The 19,940-nt window shown below is 37.4% G+C and overlaps 1 protein-coding gene across 6 annotated transcripts in view; it reads right to left on the reverse strand.

Moving 5' to 3' along the window:
• The window catches only part of AHI1 (Abelson helper integration site 1), a 92,525-nt gene extending 72,946 nt beyond the window's left edge, over positions 1-19,579 (reverse strand). For 3 of the 6 annotated variants that reach the window (XR_009818236.1, XM_061990785.1, XM_061990790.1), the window contains exons 1-9: positions 19,517-19,579; positions 16,552-16,626; positions 15,578-15,699; positions 8,086-8,696; positions 7,377-7,528; positions 6,077-6,290; positions 5,138-5,327; positions 3,517-3,612; positions 1,972-2,157 (exon numbers count right to left, since the gene is read on the reverse strand). Coding sequence is in view for 5 of the 6 variants with exons in the window: in XM_061990785.1 (XP_061846769.1) it covers positions 1,972-2,157; positions 3,517-3,612; positions 5,138-5,327; positions 6,077-6,290; positions 7,377-7,528; positions 8,086-8,696; positions 15,578-15,699; positions 16,552-16,561 (1,581 nt within the window). In the remaining variant the exon portion in view is untranslated. Of the gene's footprint in view, positions 1-1,971; positions 2,158-3,516; positions 3,613-5,137; positions 5,328-6,076; positions 6,291-7,376; positions 7,529-8,085; positions 8,697-15,577; positions 15,700-16,551; positions 16,627-19,123; positions 19,198-19,373; positions 19,495-19,516 lie in introns of those variants that run through there. The other 3 variants (XM_061990789.1, XM_061990786.1, XM_061990787.1) reach the window with 3 other exon arrangements.
• Between the last annotated feature and the right edge of the window lie 361 nt (positions 19,580-19,940).

Consider the following 19,940-nt stretch of genomic DNA (forward strand, 5'->3'; position numbering starts at 1 on the left):
TTCATTGCATTTCTACATCTGAAAAATAAGAGTCTGGAAGAAGCTTAATATAGGAAAACTGCATATCAAAAATTGAACTTAAAGTAACCTGCAAATAAAAGTAATCTGAGCTTGCAAAATTTTGTCATTCAGATGATATAAAATATTTTTCAAATAATAATATTTCTCTACTTTTATTAACTATCCAGGTCAGTGATATTTAGTAATGCTCTACTAACTGATGAAAGAGTTATATATATATATATATAAAAAGAGCATATAAATAGTTTCCCTGACATCAACCTACCACCTGTAAATCAAAGTACTGCTTTGGCAACAAAATCCATTCATGACACCAAAAGATATTAGCAGCACTGTGTATGGAACAAACTATGTTCAAGTGTCGCAAAGAAAAAAGGAGTGACCACATTTGTGATTTTGATTGTAGGTAAAGCATATATAATTTCCAAACTCCTGTAAGTACACATACTGAACCTTATCTACAAGTTACAGCAAGCTTGAACAGACAGAAAGTCTGAATACTTGAAAGCAGCCTAGCAGCCCCATGGCTGAGTGGCACAGAGACTATTTAGCCACAGCTGCAGTTCTGATCAGTTTCAGCAAGACAGCTCTTCAGAGCTGTATATCTGAACACCAATATATATCTGAACACCAGGTAAAAACTGTTTTCTACCAGGCTGACAGTTGCTAGATATTTACTGCAGGATGAGTAGCTGTCCAGGTTCCTGTGACTAACAAGGGAGGCTGGACACCTCCTAAATGTTGCTCACACATAGACATCTATTTCCATGCAAGATGTCCTATGATGTCTTATCTAAGACATCTATTTTCGTATCTACCAATCCATGCAAGAAATATGGGACCCTCCTGAAGAAGCAGGAGACTAGGCAAGACCTGTAATATATCTTAAGCAGAAATCTACACATAGAAAACTGTATCATGCTATAGATCTTATCTGGTGCTCAATCTCAGCCTTAGGAAATCTGACATTTATCAGAACAAAAATTAATACCAATGGATCGAAGTCAAGCACAGCTCAAGAAAGCCAGTTCACGACATCACTTAACTTCACAGAGCACCAAAAAGTAGGGACAGCCATAAATCAGTTATAGCACCTAAACATACCAGGAAAACATTCAGACCATGGAGAAGACAAGCTCAGAACACTTCTAGAAATATGAAGCACAACTGTTCAAGTAAAGTGCACAGAATTCCTAGCAACTTCAGCAGTTGATTGCTGACCAAGAGATCTGCAGACCACAGAATGGTAGGGGTTGTTCTAATATACAGATTGGAAAAACGTCCCAAAAACATATGAACTAATCCCACAGATTAGCTTGGTTTTGGACCACATCTCACCATATTTCCACAGATCATCCTTGATCGTATGAACAGTGAGCAGAACAAAGACTTAAAACAGCAAATATATAAGGAAAACTATGTAATAGAACAATACTTTAGTCACATTGTAAAATACTAAATGCTGTACTTATCCTGAATGTACGTTTTGACACATATTAATGTAAATCTGTCTTTAAAGTAGTAGTTACCATCTGAGGGAAAAAATGTGATACATTATAGCTTGAGAGTGCAAGGAATCCGAGTTAAGTGACTTATATCTTCTCTCACTTACAGAATTTACATACCTGCATGACTCCAGTGACTTAAAATTTCTCCTAATGAGAAGGAATATCAACCTTCAAGGAAGTACCCTGAAAGTTTCCTGACTGTCAATGGCAAAATATGCAGAGTTACAGATGGGAAACAACATCCGTTGAAGGAGTGTTTGGAACACGTATCTTAAGGTGCAAAGTTCTTATTATAGCCAGTTACATACTACCTATTTTTTATACTGCATATAAGCACAGGTTTTATATATAATACAAACACATATACTCACAAGTTCTAGCTAGTTACCATTTTCTACAGAAGAGTCTGTATATTTGTAAATATATCATGTCTTTAACTTACATGATCTGGCAGTCGTATGCCTCTTACAGTTACATATAAAGTTGATGGGTAACGATTTCTAGGACATTTGGCCCACCAGTCATAAATCTCAACAGTATTTGAATGTGACTTGGTCCTTGGAGGTGGGTAATACAATTGCAGACGGAGTTTCCCATCAATGTTTAGAACTCCATTTGCACCTACAAGCTGGAACAGTGATTAAAAAGAGGAAAAAAATGTGTTTAGCGTAAAAGTAATGAGTAACAGATTAATATCTTAAACTACAGTATAACCTCTGAAATCCACTACCCATTGGGGAAATACACTATCCCTAAAAGTGGCTTACTTCATTGCTTCATGTATTAAACACTTCTAGCATCTTACTTAGTGGCAGTCTACCCAGTTTGGAGTCATAGTTCACATATACAACAGTAATACCCTGTACGTAAGAAAACCTCTGCTGTACCACTTATTAAAAAATAATTATTACATGCTAGAACCACTCAAATCTCAAAGGACTGTCAATCCCCAGAGATCCTCTTCCAAATCTGCCCCCTTTGAACACTGCTGCAAATGAGCACTGGTGAGGCTTTGACTCAGAGAACAAGATACAGCAAAATAGTAACCTTCCTCTCTATTGAACTGAAGAAACAATGTTACCGCTACTAACACTCACAACTGTTTATCAAGACATTTCTACTATACAGATGCAAACAGATGGAGGAAGAATGAAGAACAAGCCACAGTTATAGTTGTATTTAAGTTAAAAATTAATCTTTAATTGTGCTCAGGAGTATGCTGTACTGAAATGGATGCACAACTCCCACCAGCTATACACCCAGACATAGGACACCAGACCTCAGATTCCAAGAGACTGTCCTTAGGCAGAGTTGAGAAGTGACTCTTTATATGGAATGATATGGAGGTCCCTCTCCCTTCCCCTATCTTCTCCTGTATTTTTCATGTTGGTGGACTGCTTAATGGCTGACAAGACCATCCACATGGACAAGTGTAAATGAACAATCTTCAGGCAAATTAACACTTGTCAGCTCTCAAAAGACAACTTGGCACATTCAAGTATCTTGTAAAAAGGTACATGACATGCTAACTACATTACCTGTATCTTATCACTGCAGCATTCTAAACTGCAACTGAAAATGACAGGTATTTTGTAATTAGGTTAGGGAGTCTTTTCAAAGACTAGCCAACTGAAAATGCCACTAGAATATAGAATAGCTGAGGTACCAAAATTAGCGGATTTGTCATTTTCTTAACACAATATTATGAACACACAGAAACTCCTCAAAGAAAATCTCTCTCTGTAGTTTATGAACAGAAAAACCTCTTACACATTCTATACTTTCCTGAAAAATACATATAATTTTCTGTCAAGCTTGTGAATTTTATGGGAAAGGAGAGAACAGTCAAGTAAGCAAGGATTTGTTTTTCCATCTCTGCTATGTAGAAATGCTGAAAAATGCTTCCCCACTAGTATGATTAGTAATTTTAGATAACTGTATAGGAAGACTTATAAATATTCTTCCTTCATTTAAATATTTACAGTACCTTTAGAAATGCCCAGCAAATTTTTCTGAAACCACATTCCTGAATTTGTACATCCAAGTTGACTCTCACTTCATCCTTACTTTGAAAATCAAGGATCTGAAATTATCATTAGGAATATATTTATAACTAATATATGGTAATTAAAAATACTGCTGAAAATAGGGTAGATATGATTCAATAAATCAAGCACATTTCAAATTTTAAGCAATTACAAACACAATACTTCTTCCATACAATTACACAATTAGACTACCTGATGACTATTCATGATCTGCTTTAAAAAAAAGACTGAAAGTCTGGTCTTAACAAAACTATTATTGCTTCCCTTCTGTCTCAAAAGAAGAAGAAACTTTTGTGTGTAATTTTTGTATAGATCACAAATCTGACAGCCAAAATCAGCAGCTAATCTCGCCGGAAAACAGCAGTCAAAAAGTTACTTAGTCAAAAAGTAAAAAAGTTTTCCTTTCCTGGCTTTATCACTCATGTCATAGAATCAATCATACAATGGTTTGGTTTGGAAGAAACCTTCAAGAATCACGTAGTCCAAACCCCCTGCCATGAGGAGGGACATCTTTCACTAGATCATGTTGCTCACAGTCCTGTCCAATTTAGCTTTGAACAATTCCAATGACATCCATGAGATTCTCCATTTTTCTAGTCAGTGACCAGCATCTTCGCCTATTTAGACGCTGCTCAAGGTTTATCTGCTATACAAAAAACACCTGGCATCATGCATTCTCCAAACTGATACTTCATAAACCATGCTAAAATGAACCAACATGTTTTCACTGTAGTCATACTTTTGTCCCAACACTAACATGATTTCCCTGAAGATTGGAATTACTTTTGTATTAAGCAACTAATAGCTCTTAATTCTACAAATGTGTTCATTTATGAGAATCATGGAACACAGAGTCATACATGAGGATATTGTATATGCAAACTATTTAAAATATAAAAAAAGCAACAAATGAAAAAATATTTATTGTATTAAGTTCCCATTTTGTGGTTAAGGCTAAGGAATCTCTCTTTACAAATATTCAAAAACTTAAGCTCAAAATCACCTTAAATACATAGACCTTATAATTTTTCCTGTAAAAATAACTGTACTGGAGGACAAAGTAACAGTTACTTTGCGAAGAGCAGGAGAGGTGAAGTAGATGTTTAAAACATTAACGGAAAGCAATGTAATAGCATGCTCATTGGTACAAGAGAAAAGTGGTGTTGCGACAAACAGGCAAATTCCGTCTTTGAGTTTCTGGTACTTCAGCTTCTTTTCAAGAATGTGACAAGGAAAAACTGATATCCTGTGTATGTGATGCCATCTCTACTGATCTGGGACAATCTTACCAGCCTTTCTCAGAAGTTTGACAGTTGATTTAATAAGAAAGCTTTGTCCTCCTTATCAAAACAGGAGACTTTTGCTACTAAAAATGCTTATTAGTACTACCAATCACCAACACAGCTTTTTGGTATCTCCACTTAATTCTTCATCTTAAGGTTGTGCTATTAATGCAAAATAACTGAAAGGAAACAATTGAATCGGTCAAATACATATTGTTGAGGAAACAAACAGAAAATCATAACATGCATAAATTGGATGTAAAATATTTCTCCTTACCTCGAAAAACAGGATTACTCGAGGGCTTTCTTCAGTGTTTTGAGTAAAATAACTAAAACGCTCATTAAATATGATTTGCTCCTCCCACTCTGGAACTGTTGATTTAGACTGTCTGAAGTCATATGGCTGTGTCGTAATAGGAAGGATGTGCTCTATTTGTTCTTGTTCATAAGCTGAAACTTTCCTCTTGCTATTTGAAAATTTGCAAATAGTTTATGAGCGTACAAAAATTTTCAACCAGTTACAATTGCTATAGCACCTTAAAAATCCAAACTCGAACAAAACAGTATACAAGATACCATTTGAGTTTTGGAAAAAAAAGATCTAAACCCACAAAAACTTTAAGACAATTTCCAGATACAAAGAAATGTTACAGGTTGAAGTTCAAAATCCTAACAGTCAAGTTACTGTTATGAAATTTATGCATAATGATAATGGTAGAGTATACTTAAGACTGTTAAAATTTGGTTTTCAGGAAAATTATGCATAATGACAGTGGAAATCAGTAAGTGAAGCTATTAAAAAATATGAAGAACTAAACCTCATTTCAGGACTTGAAAAATTCTTCCATAAAAAAGAAAAGGCAAACACTATTGATGCTAAAAGAGTTTTGCTTACTTATTCTAATCTTAGTTTCTAAATATTTTTGAGATTTATAAACTTTTCCTTCTGGAAAGAATACAGAATGAACTGTGCTGTAAACATGGGGATCTCAAGAGCAATGAAGCCATGCAGAGCATTTAAAAGTGTCAGAAAAAAAGAATATACCACATTAACTTACTGTAGGTATATATATGTATTATCATATATGTAGAAACTAATTATTGACCTTAAAAGTTTAAAACTCAGCATTATTTTCATTTATTATTTAATTTTCTGGGGAAGAATCTATGTATTTATAGTAACAGTATATAATAGAAACAGTTCATTAGAAGTCACCTATGATCCTTCTTGACGTATAAGCCACTGGTCTGATCAACAATGTGGATTTTAACCATGGGATGAGATATTAGGAGATCAGATTTAAGTCGATCAGATCGATGGATATAAACTCCCAACACAAGATCATCATCAAAACCCAATTTAGACCGAGTTGTAATTTCTGAAATCTTCATCTCCTCATCATCTTCTGCAGCAATTTCTGTGTTTTCTTCTAGAAGTAAGAACAAATAAAGGTTTCTATGTTCTACCAGTGACAGTTTAAAGGAGTAAAAATACTCTGTGGTGTCTTAGCAATCAATAGTAAAAACATTAATGCATTCTTTATGTAATAGATTAAAATAAAATAATCACATTTGCAGCATTTTAACATGCTATAGGAACGTACGTATAAGAACAGATACCTGAATATATATTAATGTAATCTATTCCTATTTATGAGTATTTGTATTTAACAGAGGCCTTCCTCTTGACACAGATTCTTCTGTGTCACACTGACTTAAAATCCGTATAGTTCAATACCCTGCTCTGGACCAGAGCTTTCAGTAGGTTTTGTCTGTTAATTGTGTTCTAAGGAAGACATAAAAATCAAGATAAGCAGAAACTGGTGCTTTCTAAATGTAAATTTTCTCTAAATTTACAAAACATTGTTTTCAGAACTTCCTCATTTACAAAATATAGTGAGACCTTCATACTTAATAGATATAAAAAGACCTACTTCTCCCCAATTTCTGTAATCTTCATTTTTTAAACTAATTTCTTATTTTGGGCTCCATAGCATTTGAGGAAATGAATTCTCCAATTTGACTATGCATTCATTGTATGAAAAACTATTATGTTTTAATTGCATGTTATGTTAAATGAGTGGTGGTAAATAAAGTAAATTAAAATGATAAAATAATAAAAATCACAATTAGAGTGCACTATATGCCATAAAAGTAGCATATGCAATACTATTATATTCTGCTTTAAAAATCTCCCTTTAAATTAACTAGTTATCAATTTCAGATTGAACATTGTTAAGTTCAGGTGAATTCTTAAGACTTTAGAATGAGAAATCAATAAACCTATTTACAAATTAGCTTCAGAACTTGAATAACAAAAATACGATTAAGTTACTAAAGAAATATAAGTAACTTCAACAGTTAATCACTTCTGTGTTATGAAGTGACTTTAGCATTTTCTGTAGCAGCACAAAAAAAAAGAACAATGAACAAATGTTTCTGCAGCTGTACAGAAAAAAAAAAATACTTGTATAAAGCAGCACATCATTCAAATATTGTATTGGCTGTTAGCAGACCTTTTCTAGTTTTCTTTTTAACCTTCTTTGCTCTAGGTTTCTGTTTTTCCATTCTTTCCTCCAGTTTCTGTCTTTCTGATGGAAACAGTCTTTCCAACGATTGATTGTCATCTTCCACTGGTTGGTGCTGTAGCTCAGAAAGGGACATTGCACTGCAATGTAATGGATTATTGTTAACAGTTGCATTCTACTGATTGTATGGATACAATTGCTCATTGTCATTATTAATCCACTTGAAATTTCCTCTTTAGTTCTGCAACTCATCATTTGTGTATCTTGAAGAAGCAACACACACTCACAACATTAGTGTCTTGCCTTTTTAATTTCTCTCCCCTTTTTATTTCCCCTAATTTCCAGATAATTGCAGAATAATTAATGTAACAGAGCTAAGCTAATACCCTTTTCCTGGACCAGGGCTATCACTCATAAAAAACCATGCACAAAATGATCTTAAGATATTTAAGAGTTAGTTCCACAGAAAAAAATCAGATAGTAATTGAGATTTTTTTAAAAAACAATTTCTGAGTTTAATATTAATCTCGGCAGCATTTTGAAGAATAATTTGGTAGTATTTTTTAATAACAGAATCATCCAGTTCCTCACTTAGAAAATATGTACAGTTTATCAGAAAGCTTCTGCTTCTCTTAAAACAAAGTGAAACATTTCACTTAAGATTCACAGACACATGGTATACAGTTTATTACAGTACCTTGTTTCAGCTTCACTTAAAACTGTTACTTCTTTCTTCTTCTTCTTCTTTTTGCCCACTTCATTGTTCAATACAACTTCATGGCTTTGAACAGTGGAGGTGGATTCAGACATCTGTTCTTTAAGTTTCATTCTTATTTTCTTTTTAATTGCATTTGCCTCATCCTCAGCCACATGCAGTTGATAGGCTCGAATTAGCGCTTCTTCCTCTTCTAATTCAGTTACATTTCTTGCTTCAGTCAAGGAATTTTTAATCTTCCTATCCCCTTCTTGATGAGGTGCATCTGTTTGAGATTTACTTTTTGTTTTCTTCTTTGGAAAATCATTAATCTTTTTCTCAAAACTCTCCAATTTATCTTCACATAAATTTTCCTCCTCATTAAGTTGTTCTTGTAACAGTGATTTCTTTTTCTTCTTGTTAGAATTTGGTTGCTTGTCCTCCTCTCCACTAACAATATCATTGTTTATCTTCTCTGCAATTGAAGCTTTCTCCCTCAGTTTATTTTTTGTAAATCGAGGGCTCTCTTCTTCAGGATTATATGTGTTGTTTATAATTGCTTCATCATTCACACTTTCCTTAGCTAGATCAATATTACTTCTAAAGGTGTCAAGCTATAAATGGAAAGAACATAAAACATACTTGTACTAAAAATTATGTTCTAAGGGTTAGGACAAACATAGTACCTCGTTACTTCTTTAGCAATGTTACATAAAGTAAAATGAAATCAAAGATCTAGTTATTTTCTTGTTTAAAATTAACAGGTGACAAATTGAAAGGCAACAGAAAATTCACACTGAAAAAACATTTGGTGTTCGGGCACTACATCCTTATTTTTGTTTCACTAAGTTTTTAAATGACTTTTAAGTATATCCAGTAAAAAAAAAAAAAAAAAAAAAAATCAACAAATCTACTCCATAAACAGATGTCATTGCTTTAGATTATGGAAGATGAAACTGAATGTTTTCATCCATTTAAAATGCAAGAGAGAGGCAGCCTGCAGTCTCAGTTGTTTGTAGTCTCTTTTACTGAAGGTTCTTTGCCAGTTTGACAATTAAATTATATTAAGAAGTTGCAAAACTGAAAATCAGATTTCCATTAAGATTTTTTAAAAATTATAAAGTCAAAAAAACCTCCCATTATACCTAGTAGAATGACAAAGAGATGATCTAAAGACAATTCTAGTTAAAATAGCTAAGATAAATGTTACGTAATGCACTAGTCAGTTCATTTCTGACAATTTTCAGTAGTTTTTTTGGAAATAAATTGTAAACTCTTCTCTCTTCCTCTGGTTTCTGTTCCTGGTTACTGAAACTTATAATGCCCCATTCCTAGAAACATTCAAGGTGAGGTTGAATGGGGCTCTGAGCAACCTCATCTACTTGCAGATGTCCCTACTTGTTGCAGGCACGCTTAGACTAGATACCTTTAAAGGCCCGTTCCAACCCACACTATTAACGTGAAACTTCAAACACCATGGAAAGTAACTAAGATATAATTCTGTAAGGAGTCTGAGACAAAGATCTCTGTTCTCTTACAGTAATTCTATAAAGTCAGTGAGGTTCCTTTACTCTGTTGTCTTACATAAAAACACCTCTCAAGTCTCCACATACAACATTCAAGAGGACTTTAAAATACATAGAAAGTAAATTAATTGCTGCAGAAAATGTTACTGTATGCATGCAATTTTTTCTTCACAAAGACCATCTCCCTCTGTCAATAAACACAGACATCTTCTCTATCTAGCTGAGATACTTTTCTCAACTCCAGAATCACATTTGCCTCTAACATTTTTTAAAAGGTACGGTAGGTGTATAAAGTGATAACCAAAATGTACAAGGTTACATGAAGAATGAGTGGGGAATGAAGTCACAATGGCAAACATGCTTTGGAGGATGGATTCTGATTTAAAAATGTCCACCTGCAAGAACAATATTCCATGACTAGGAAGAACTGTTAATGTGCAAATCACCTGCCTCCATATTGCATGCCCTCAATTATTTGAGCCTGAAAACCTTCATCACCATCTTATTTTATTTACATCTGATATATGAATAACAACACACAAAGCAAGAAAAGTATTACAAGTATTGAGGAAGAAGAAAGGAGGAAAAAGCAACAAAAGTTTTAAATATATGAGTACAATCACAGAGGAGAAAAAAAATTCAAGGGAGTTTATTATTTGTACAGTAAAATTGTCAAATAAAAGCAGCATGACAAGAAAAATACACCAAGACAAAGTTTAACACAGAAATAAAAACTGATGTCAAACTAGACACAAAGTTTAAAATCACACTAGCTAGACTTACTAATGGTACATATTAAACAATACTATCCTAAATGAGAATGCATCTGGAATTTCATGTATGTTCACCTAATACACTAGAAAGATTTAAAGCCATTCACACATCTTTTCAGTAGGTATCTTTATTTTTAGCTTCCTATGTCTAAAAATATTTTAAGTTATCTCAATAGCAAATCATAAAAATCTTGTCTTGTACCTTCATCTTTCACTTGCTGAAATAGACCAGTGACATCCTCTTTTAAGTCAATGACTTAAAAGGATGTGGAAGACTTCATATAACAAATTTGAAATATAGAACAGAGAAAGGGAAATTAAAAAAATAAAGCAACAAACTTTGTATAAAAAAACCCAAAATAATGCCTTCTACTAGATTGTTCACTTTCAGATCTATATTTCTACAAATAGCTTTAACTGCAAAGTATAAGGAATAACATTAGCAGTTAAAACCCAATAGTGACCAATAGCTAAGGTCATGCTGATTTTTGCCCTTGACAGAACATTAGTCCATTGAGTCCATGAAGCAGAATTCTTTGAGAAATTCTAAAAGGCCTTATTTTTGATCTGTTCAAGATTTTCTAAGATAATATGATATTCAAGAACCATTTCCTCAAAGAAACCTAGCTGTTGCAGAAACTTGCTTGAACTAGAACTTGTTTATTATGCCAACAAATAAAAAACATACATCCACAAATGTCTATCATAAATAGCTGCAGTACAGAGTCAATTATAGCAAATTCACTCACAGGAAAAAAAAAAAAAAAAACGAATAACCTCATAATGAAATAAAACACTGTCTCAAACAACAGCAAATTCCAGGAACATTAATAGATATGGCGGGCAGCACAAAGCAGCTTCAAGCAGTTCAAGGACAAATTCCTCAGATACATAGTCTGTATGATCTTAGCTCAGGTCACTTTTCCCAGATGTTGTAATTACACAATGTAATTAAACAGGAAGTAAAGATGAGAAGGAGTCACAAAAGGATAAAGTAAAAGCTAAGAAGTCTGTAAAAACCATCAAATTCCGTCTTGGGCAGAGGCAGAGATATTGGCATAGTTTCTCTGTCTGATATGCAAGAGAGAGATCAACTAAGAGCAATCGTCTACATATGAACACACTTGAACTGAGTTAGAAAAAGTAGACAGGCTGGAAAAGCAGCTCAGAGGATAGGCTTGTCTCTGGATTAACTCCAGAGGGTCGCTAACCTGAACCTGACCTCCTCAGATTAAAGCATATAACAAATTGAAAGCTTTTCTTTAAAATAGCCCCATTGACACATTATGGCACTGGGGCAGATAAAGCATTCTTCCCTGAGAACAGACCTACTTGCACTACTGGCTTGGTAGAAGTGAGAGATGGGTGCCAGCCAAGATGCATGCAGGTGGGGTAGCACACAAGGCTCACAACATAATGAGACGAGTTGTGTCGCTCAGATTCGTGTTCTAGAGCTGACAGCAGGAGCAATTCCTTTTTAAAAAGGCTTCTCAAATATGTGTCAGTGGAACTTGGAATCACATCAAGTGGTCTTGCCAGGGTATTTGAAAATTCAGGTAACCAGATCTGAAGAGGTGTCTGAATTTCTTCCCATAACACAGGCACATCTTGAAAAATTAGGAATGAACACTGCCAACCCACTAAAAGGTTGATATGCTCTGGTTGTAAAATGCCATTTATTTAGAACTGAATTGGTAATGAATGTAATTGTAATATCAGCTAGTTTGGTGGGAAGTTTAAGAAACTGGTATTGCTCATGTAAGAATACAAAATGTGGATGCTCAAAGCTAGAACTTCTTTAATTTACAGATAGGATAGGCTTGGAGAAGTTTCGCAAAATTTTAACAAAAAATATTGAGAAAATGTGCAGGTCAAGTATGCAGTCAACTATTAGTGGTTCTATTTTAAATACAAGAAATAAAAGGCTAAAAACTAATGGCAATCTCAACAATTATTCAGTGCCTGACACTTATGAAAAAAAAAATGGGCTATGAAACAGACCCTGTGAAAATTCTACAACCATAAAGCTCTGTGGGTTGTGTTTTACATCTAAGACAGAAATCAAAGCACTGAATTAGTCACAAGAAACATGTAAAAACATCTGTCTTACCCAAAAGAACACAAGAAATTTCAAGCCTGAAGATAGACTCCTAATACCTGTACCCTCTTGAAACTCGAGACCCCAAGCTGTCATCCAGGGCCTTATGAAGAAAGGAAAGGAGTGGACTCAGTTAAGAAAGGAAGTAACACGACTGAAATAGGAAAAAATCTGTCGCAGTCCTGCCTTGAATACAAAAACCTTAGTGACCAATATGTGACCATTTCAATATTGTAAGCTGGTCAGACTGTAGTCTAGGGGAGAAATTCTTGCTTCCATAAGGGGATCTTGCTTATCACCTGGTAGAAAAATGCACTGAGATTTTCCGAGTTAAACATCCTCTTTTCTACCATGAAATTTAGACTGAACCATATACAATCATTTTCATACTGACTTCAGATAGATTAATCTATCTGGGCAAAATAGTCTGGGTGTTGACTGGTCTGAAGCTTGCCTCACTCTAACAAATGGTAAAAAAGAAATATTGTGACAGCCCTGGAAGACATACAAGCAAATTCACTTTCTGACTGTGTCCCAATTGCTTGGTTTTTCAGCCACACCTTCAGCCTCTTACTCACTGCACTTGCATCTATTGAATGGCAAAGCAGACCTTTCACTGGCCACTGCTGATGTCTATATCTCCATTATAAGACTTTCATTCCTGTCATTTGTGACTTCAAGCTCATTCTGCCCTACTGACATCAGCCTTTCCTTTTCCAGTCAGGGTGCTTTCCTTCTCTCTAGGCAATGAGAACACAGAGTGGAGCTGGCAAGTGGGCAGGTAATTGCCTCACCCTCACTTGTGTCACCTAAAAAAAAAAAAATAAATAAATCACAGCAACCTCCTACAGCCTCACTACTCAGGTTTCAGGGAAACAGCAGATTGCAATGGACAAGGTTTAGTAATCCAAGAAAGTCTAGATTCAGTAAAGACAAAAGAACAAATAGACTGGAACACTTCCAGTGGAAATATGCTCTCAGCCATGACCTGTTTCTTTTTAAACCTGGGAGACCGTTTACAGCAAGTGTGTGACATAAAGACAACCCTTGCTGATAAATTTCACATTATTTCGAGATACGTGAAACTCTGTACAGCTAAATTATATAAAGTGAAAAAAATTGGAACAAAACCAGCCAACTTCCTCCATCTACCACCTCTTCCCCTCCCACACACATTTATTTCTTACAAAGAAATGACTGGTTACTTGCTGAAGCTTTTACAGAAACTTCTACTTGAATTCAACCAGCATGGAAAATACCAATCTGAGCTCTTGCAACTTTGCAACACTTGAAAGAAATATTCAAAATGCTCAGTTTTAAGTTTCAATACACATTCTCCTCAAGTCCTTAGTTTTTTAGTGCTTTCAGTGGTAAAAAATCTATGGCTTCAACAAAACCATAGTTAGGCTTCCACACTGATCCTAATAGTGATTCTTAATTTCTGTGTATACCACTAGCTTTTGACTGAGTTCACTGAGATTTTTAAGTGTTTCTAGGTAACTCCAAAACACTATAGTCTTTTACATCACAGCCTTCTAGAATAGAAAGCAATTTTAAATTAAAAGTAAGCCTAAAATAATTATGAGTAATGTAGTTTCATATGAATGTACATTATGTGTTCAAAAATACCTATCAAGTACAGATTTTAAAACTCATGTTTCAACAAAAAAAAGTAAATCCAATCGAGGAAGAATTTAGTCTTGTATTTACACGTTAGCAAAAAAAAAAAAAGAGGAAAAAAAACCCCATGCTCTAACTCTTTTATGCTGTATTTTACACATCACAATGACTCCCTGTATAGGCAGACTCTTTGTTGGGCAGAGAGGAACCTCATGAGGTTCAATAAAGACAAGTGCAGAGTCCTGCACCTGGGGAGGAACAATCCCACACACCAGTACAGGCTGGGGATTGACCTGCTGGAGAGCAGCTCTGCACAGAGAGACCTGGGAGTCCTGGTTGATAATAAACTAACCATGAGCCAGCAATGTGCCCTCGTGGCCAAGGCGGCCAATGGCATCCTGGAATGCATCGAGAAGAGTGTGGCCAGCAGGTCAAGGGAGGTTCTTCTCCCTCTCTACTCTGCCCTGGTAAGGTCTCATCTGGAGTCCTGTGTCCAGTTCTGGGCTGCTCAGCCCAAGAGGGACAGAGAAATTCTCGGCCATCAAGATGATCAGGGGACTGGAGCATCTTCTTTATGAGGAAAGGCTGCGGGAACTGGGGCTGTTTAGAGGAGACTGAGGGGAGAATCTCATTAATATTTATAAGTACATAAATGGTGGATGTCAGGAGGCTGGTACATCCCTTTTTTCTATTGTATCTAGCAAGAGGACAAGGGGTAATGGGATGAAGCTGGAACACATAAAGTTCAGTTTAAACATAAGAGTAAACTATCTCACTGTGAGGGTGATGGAGCCTTGGCAGAGGCTGCCCAGGGAGGGTGTGGAGTCTGCTTCCTTGGAGGTCTTCAAGATACACCTGTACATGTTCCCGTGCAACCTGATCTACATGGACCTGTTTGAGCAGAGGGGTTGGACTAGATGATCACTAAGGGTCCCTTCCAATCCCTACCATTCTATGATTCTACTGAGGTAAAATCTTGTAAATTCTTATACCAGCAATTTTTAGGAAACAAAATACAGTTAATGATTATCTCTAATATTGTTATAAATTCTCATCAGTTCTCAATTCACAGATGTACTTGTATTACACTGATGTAGTACTCTACATCAAAAAAAAAACTTTTACAGTCGTGATTCTGCTTGACTATTACCTAAACTCCTACTACAGTGAAAACTAAATTTGAAAATCTTAAGATTTTCCTGAAAAATGTGAAAGGAAATAAGGTACTTTAAATGAGTGTATGCCTGCATGTGTCACCTTTTTTACCTGTATGATTTTATCATACCTCCAAATAACAATGATGCATTGCCTGTATACAAACAAGTAAAAGCCAGACCAAAACCAAAAGATACGTGCAGAAATATACTTCATACTTTATTTTTTAAAAATCCTTACATTACCTTTCTTCAATACATTTTCCTGAACTTTTATCCATTAATGAAGGCAACTAAATGAAGTTTGCATGTGTTCAAACTCACCACAATATTTTCTTGAGAGTGAAACTTCTTTTTCTTTGATTTCTTTGTGTCTGTTAGGTCAGCATGACGTCTGAAGATTTCCTCAAAGCGGACTTTGGTTTTTGCCTTTGCCTCACTTTCAACTGCAAGAAGATGTCTAGAGCATTATTCACTAGCTCAATAATCACCATTACTAAAACAAAGTGCATAATCACTCTTTACAGAAGCCAATTATTTTATCAGGGAAAGTTTACCAAGAAATGCACTTAGTTTTCAGCTGAATTTCCACTGATAAACCATACAAAGATATCTCGGCAACATTATACAAATACATCAGGGTACCACTTGTTGCTGAAGTCAGCACCATCTACTCTGTTTCCTGAGGAAAGAAGATTTTGAAGCGCATACACAACAGGATCAGCATAAAAAAAGGACAAGCCAAAGCAGAGGACAGGTTATCGCCCTGGCTGTCTATGAACAGCAGCACACTTAATGAAGGTGACACACTGCAGAAGAAGCAGAACCTCTATCTTTTTTTACTGAGTCTGGAACCCAGAGGAACACCACTCTGAAACATATCTCTAAGAGGTAGGGACATGCACGCATCCAAAATCAGCTGGAGATGAGAGTCCCTGCTGTTCTGTGAATAGTGATACTACGATTAGCAGCATTTCAAACCTTGAAGCAGTAGGTGTTCTAGCCCCCCGAGGTAATTTGTAGCTAACGAATTAAAAATGCAATCTGGCACACCACAGAAAAAGGCTGTGCCTCAGCTATAGCATATTTACCACTGCCGTTACAATTTTTATAAAAGCTCCCAAATTTAAAATAGAAAGATAAAATGAAAAAAACAGCACTTTGAAAATGAGCTATAGACAGTCACTCAAAATAGAGTCAATGCTGCATGAAAAATTTATAGACAGAAGTAACTCCTATCATATGCAACTAGTTATGATTATATAATATGTACTGGAAATCAAACAAAGTATTCTTACCTGCTGGCATTTTCAATCTTCAGTTAGAAGTGACTGCTCAACACACCAGCTGCTTCTTCCTCACAATTCACCATTCTATTTAAAGCAATTAACAACTTTCAGTAACATAACTGGTCCATAGTCTTTAAGCTAACAATTGAACGCATGCTAATTAATATCAAGGATGAGTACAGGTCTTTCAGGGAAATACTTATTTCTAGACTATTTGTCTAAATTATTACACGTTCTCTGCCATCAAAGCTCAGCTTAGGATTCTCTGTCTATTTGATACTTGTTACATCACAGTAAATAAAAAACCAACACTACAGCAGTTTAATTAGTTATATATTTCTGGGCAACAGCCAAATACTTGAGTACTATCGTTCTTTAGTCTTCAAAAACCCTAGAGTTTACTTAAATAACAATGACTCATGAAGCCATTCATATTGAATTTCTATTCAGGTTCCTATCCCGATAGCATCATATTGCAGCTAGCTGATAGCTTTCAATGCAAAGATTCATATCTGCCAACAGATCTAAGTTTATTACAAATCCTTAAATATTTATGTTTATGTAAAGCATTTGTATTTTATATAAAGCAGACAAGCAATTACAAGAAAATCACTTCTCTAAAGAAAAAAATGTTAGGCCCTCCTGACTGTGGGGAAAAGCCTACAAACACAATCCAAACAAAGCTTGAAGGCAAAAAAAAAAAAAAAAAAATCATTAAACAGGTTTATCTTTTCATCAAGAAAATTCAGTATGGTTCACAAAACAACTTTAATATAAAAAGCTGTTTTGTAAACAGCGGAATGAATGAAACTTAGCTGTCTATGGATGTGTTATGTTGCCCTTGCCTTCCAGGCTATGAACCATTGTACCTATCTCCCCAATAGCCCATCAGGCAATAGCTCCAAGGTCTCCCTAGGTAACACCTCCTGTTAGAGACACCAGATACTCAGGCTACATTTATCCTAATAAATTGAGAGACAGCAACAAATACTGCCAGACTGTGCAGCTCCATTACGTTTGGCACCATATTGGTCCAAGCAATTCCTTGGTACAGTTTAGCAGTTAGTAGGGACCATTATTAACAGGCAGTTTGCATGCAGCCACTCCGATTTGGGACTAAGACAGTTTAATAGCATTAAAGTGAGACAAACATAGCACTTGGCCTCAACACTAAATATCATGCCTGAGCACATACATCTTACCAGTATAGGCAAGGGCCAAGGCTAAACTTACATCTCTGAGATTCTGCACCACCGTACCCTCACATCTCTCTCATCTCTCCTTCATACTGTTACTCGCTTCTTCCCTGTTAACAACTGCCTACATACTTTCAGGACATTTCACATTTGCCACTTAACAGCAGTTTGGTGTGCTGGCTAGCCAAACCAAACCAAGAAAAAAATTGCAAAGTTTTAGGGTTGGTTTGGGATTACAGAACTACTGGTTACACAGTTGCCAGGTGCCCTTAGTTTATTTCACGTATTAAGCAAAGCACTTACACTAAGCATCCAACAATCTAAGGATGTTTGAAATGAGCAAGAATGACAAGAAGGGATTTCACAGGAAGAAAAAAAATGTTTTGTTCTGTAATATGCTTCATCATCGTGCTGGCACAATAGTAATATTTTCACTAACTAAAATGTTTTGACTCATAAAGCAAAGCTTTACTTTCACAGGTAAACAACCTGTCTTTAGTCAAGAAAATTTGGTATATAAGTCCACAAAGCTGACAGACAACTTTATCACTACCATGTAAATACCTATGGACTTGTGTATCAAACACTCCTATAAAGTGCAGGAACTTCTACTAGTTTAGACGTGTCAGCAAGAACCTTGTGTTCACACTTATTTAAAAGGATGTCGAAAAAAACTGGTGCTACTAATCTGTTTTCTATCAGAAAGCTTTACCTTCAGAGTCAATGATGAGCTTCCCTCCCGCCCCCCCAAGATCTGGCACCTTTCGTTCATTGGAAGACAATTGAAAACAGTCTGTCCTGATTGCAAAATTACAAACTTCCAAGAAAATAGAGCTTTTATTGTTTACATTTTAAATCTCTGTCTCTTCTTCGAATATAATTTTGAAAATGCGTTCTCATCAAGACACCACAATAAGCATTTCAGTTTCCAAAGTGGCATTTTGCTTTGCAGAGGAAAAATGCTAAACAACAAATATAAAAAGGTGCATTCCCCAGCACACGCCTCCACGAGACTAATAGATGGGATTAACGGCATCTCATACGTAGATGTGCATTCCTCAGGCGAGTGAGGCATCGCTGCTTTGGGGCTTAACGTATCACGCACGGGGAAGCACTGCATCATCCGCGTGCCGCGCGGTATAAACTGACTATGCAATCTCACCCAAGTCAACTACAAAGCTTGTACCGAGGGGGCGGAAATAAATAGTAATTACTGATCATGGGGTTGCGGCTTCAGGCGGCGTTGCTTGATACCACCACGCTGTACCGACACCGGCAGGCCGGCCTCCCTGGGCCGCCAGTTTCGCCTCGTCCCGGCACTCAGCCGCAGGGCTCACTGCCAGCAACGCCGCGAGACCCGGGGTCCCCCTCCCGCTCGCTCTCACCCGGAGCGCGGCGCACGCATTGCCCGCTCTCGCCGGGCAGGGCTGGCCGCCAGCCGCCCGCCAGCCGCCCTCCGGCCCCGCCACCGGCCCGGCCCCGGCCGCGTAACGTCGCCCGCGCGCGCCAACAGCCGCGCCACAGCGCTGCGCTTAACGGCCGCTGAGCACCCCCAACCCAGGTGGGGGAAGGGGCGGCTCGGTGGAAGGGGAGCCGAGGGAGGGAACAGTGGTGGGGAGGCGTGCCCCATCCTACCCGCCTCTGGAGCCGCGCACCAGGGCGAGCGGCGGCAACAGTGGGCAGGACCCCAGCCATATGCGACCTCCGCGCCCGAGGCGCGGGCCTCGCCTGACGCAGCCCCGCTCCGGGCCCCTGCACAGCGCGAGGGCGTCACTCACATCAGCCCCGTCCGCTTCCGTAGCAGCGCCGCGGCCAGCCTGGGGATGCTGCCTTACCCCCCCCCCCCCCCCCCCCAGTGGTTTCTCCCTCAACCCGCACTCCCCCTGCGCAGCTGCGCACAGGTGGTTTTGCCGAAAACAACCACAGCTGCCAAGGAAACGGCGCAGGCGACGCATGCGCACAGGGGCGTGAAGCATGGCTTCGGCAGTGCACCCGTGCGTGCTCTCCCGCCGCAACATCGCGGCCGCAGTGGCGCGCATGTGTGGTGAAGCCGCGCGGGCGGCGTGAGGGACAGCTACGGGAGGGGCGGCTGTGCGCACTCACGCTGCGCATGCGCGGCTTCAGGTTTTTTTCCCGCCAGTTCTCTGCGCCCCGGGGTTTGGGGTGTGTGTCTAATCGGTCTTGGCGCCTAGAGGCGGCGGG

Source organism: Colius striatus, chromosome 2, assembly GCF_028858725.1.
Source record: "Colius striatus isolate bColStr4 chromosome 2, bColStr4.1.hap1, whole genome shotgun sequence".
Taxonomy (NCBI): Eukaryota; Metazoa; Chordata; class Aves; order Coliiformes; family Coliidae; genus Colius; species Colius striatus.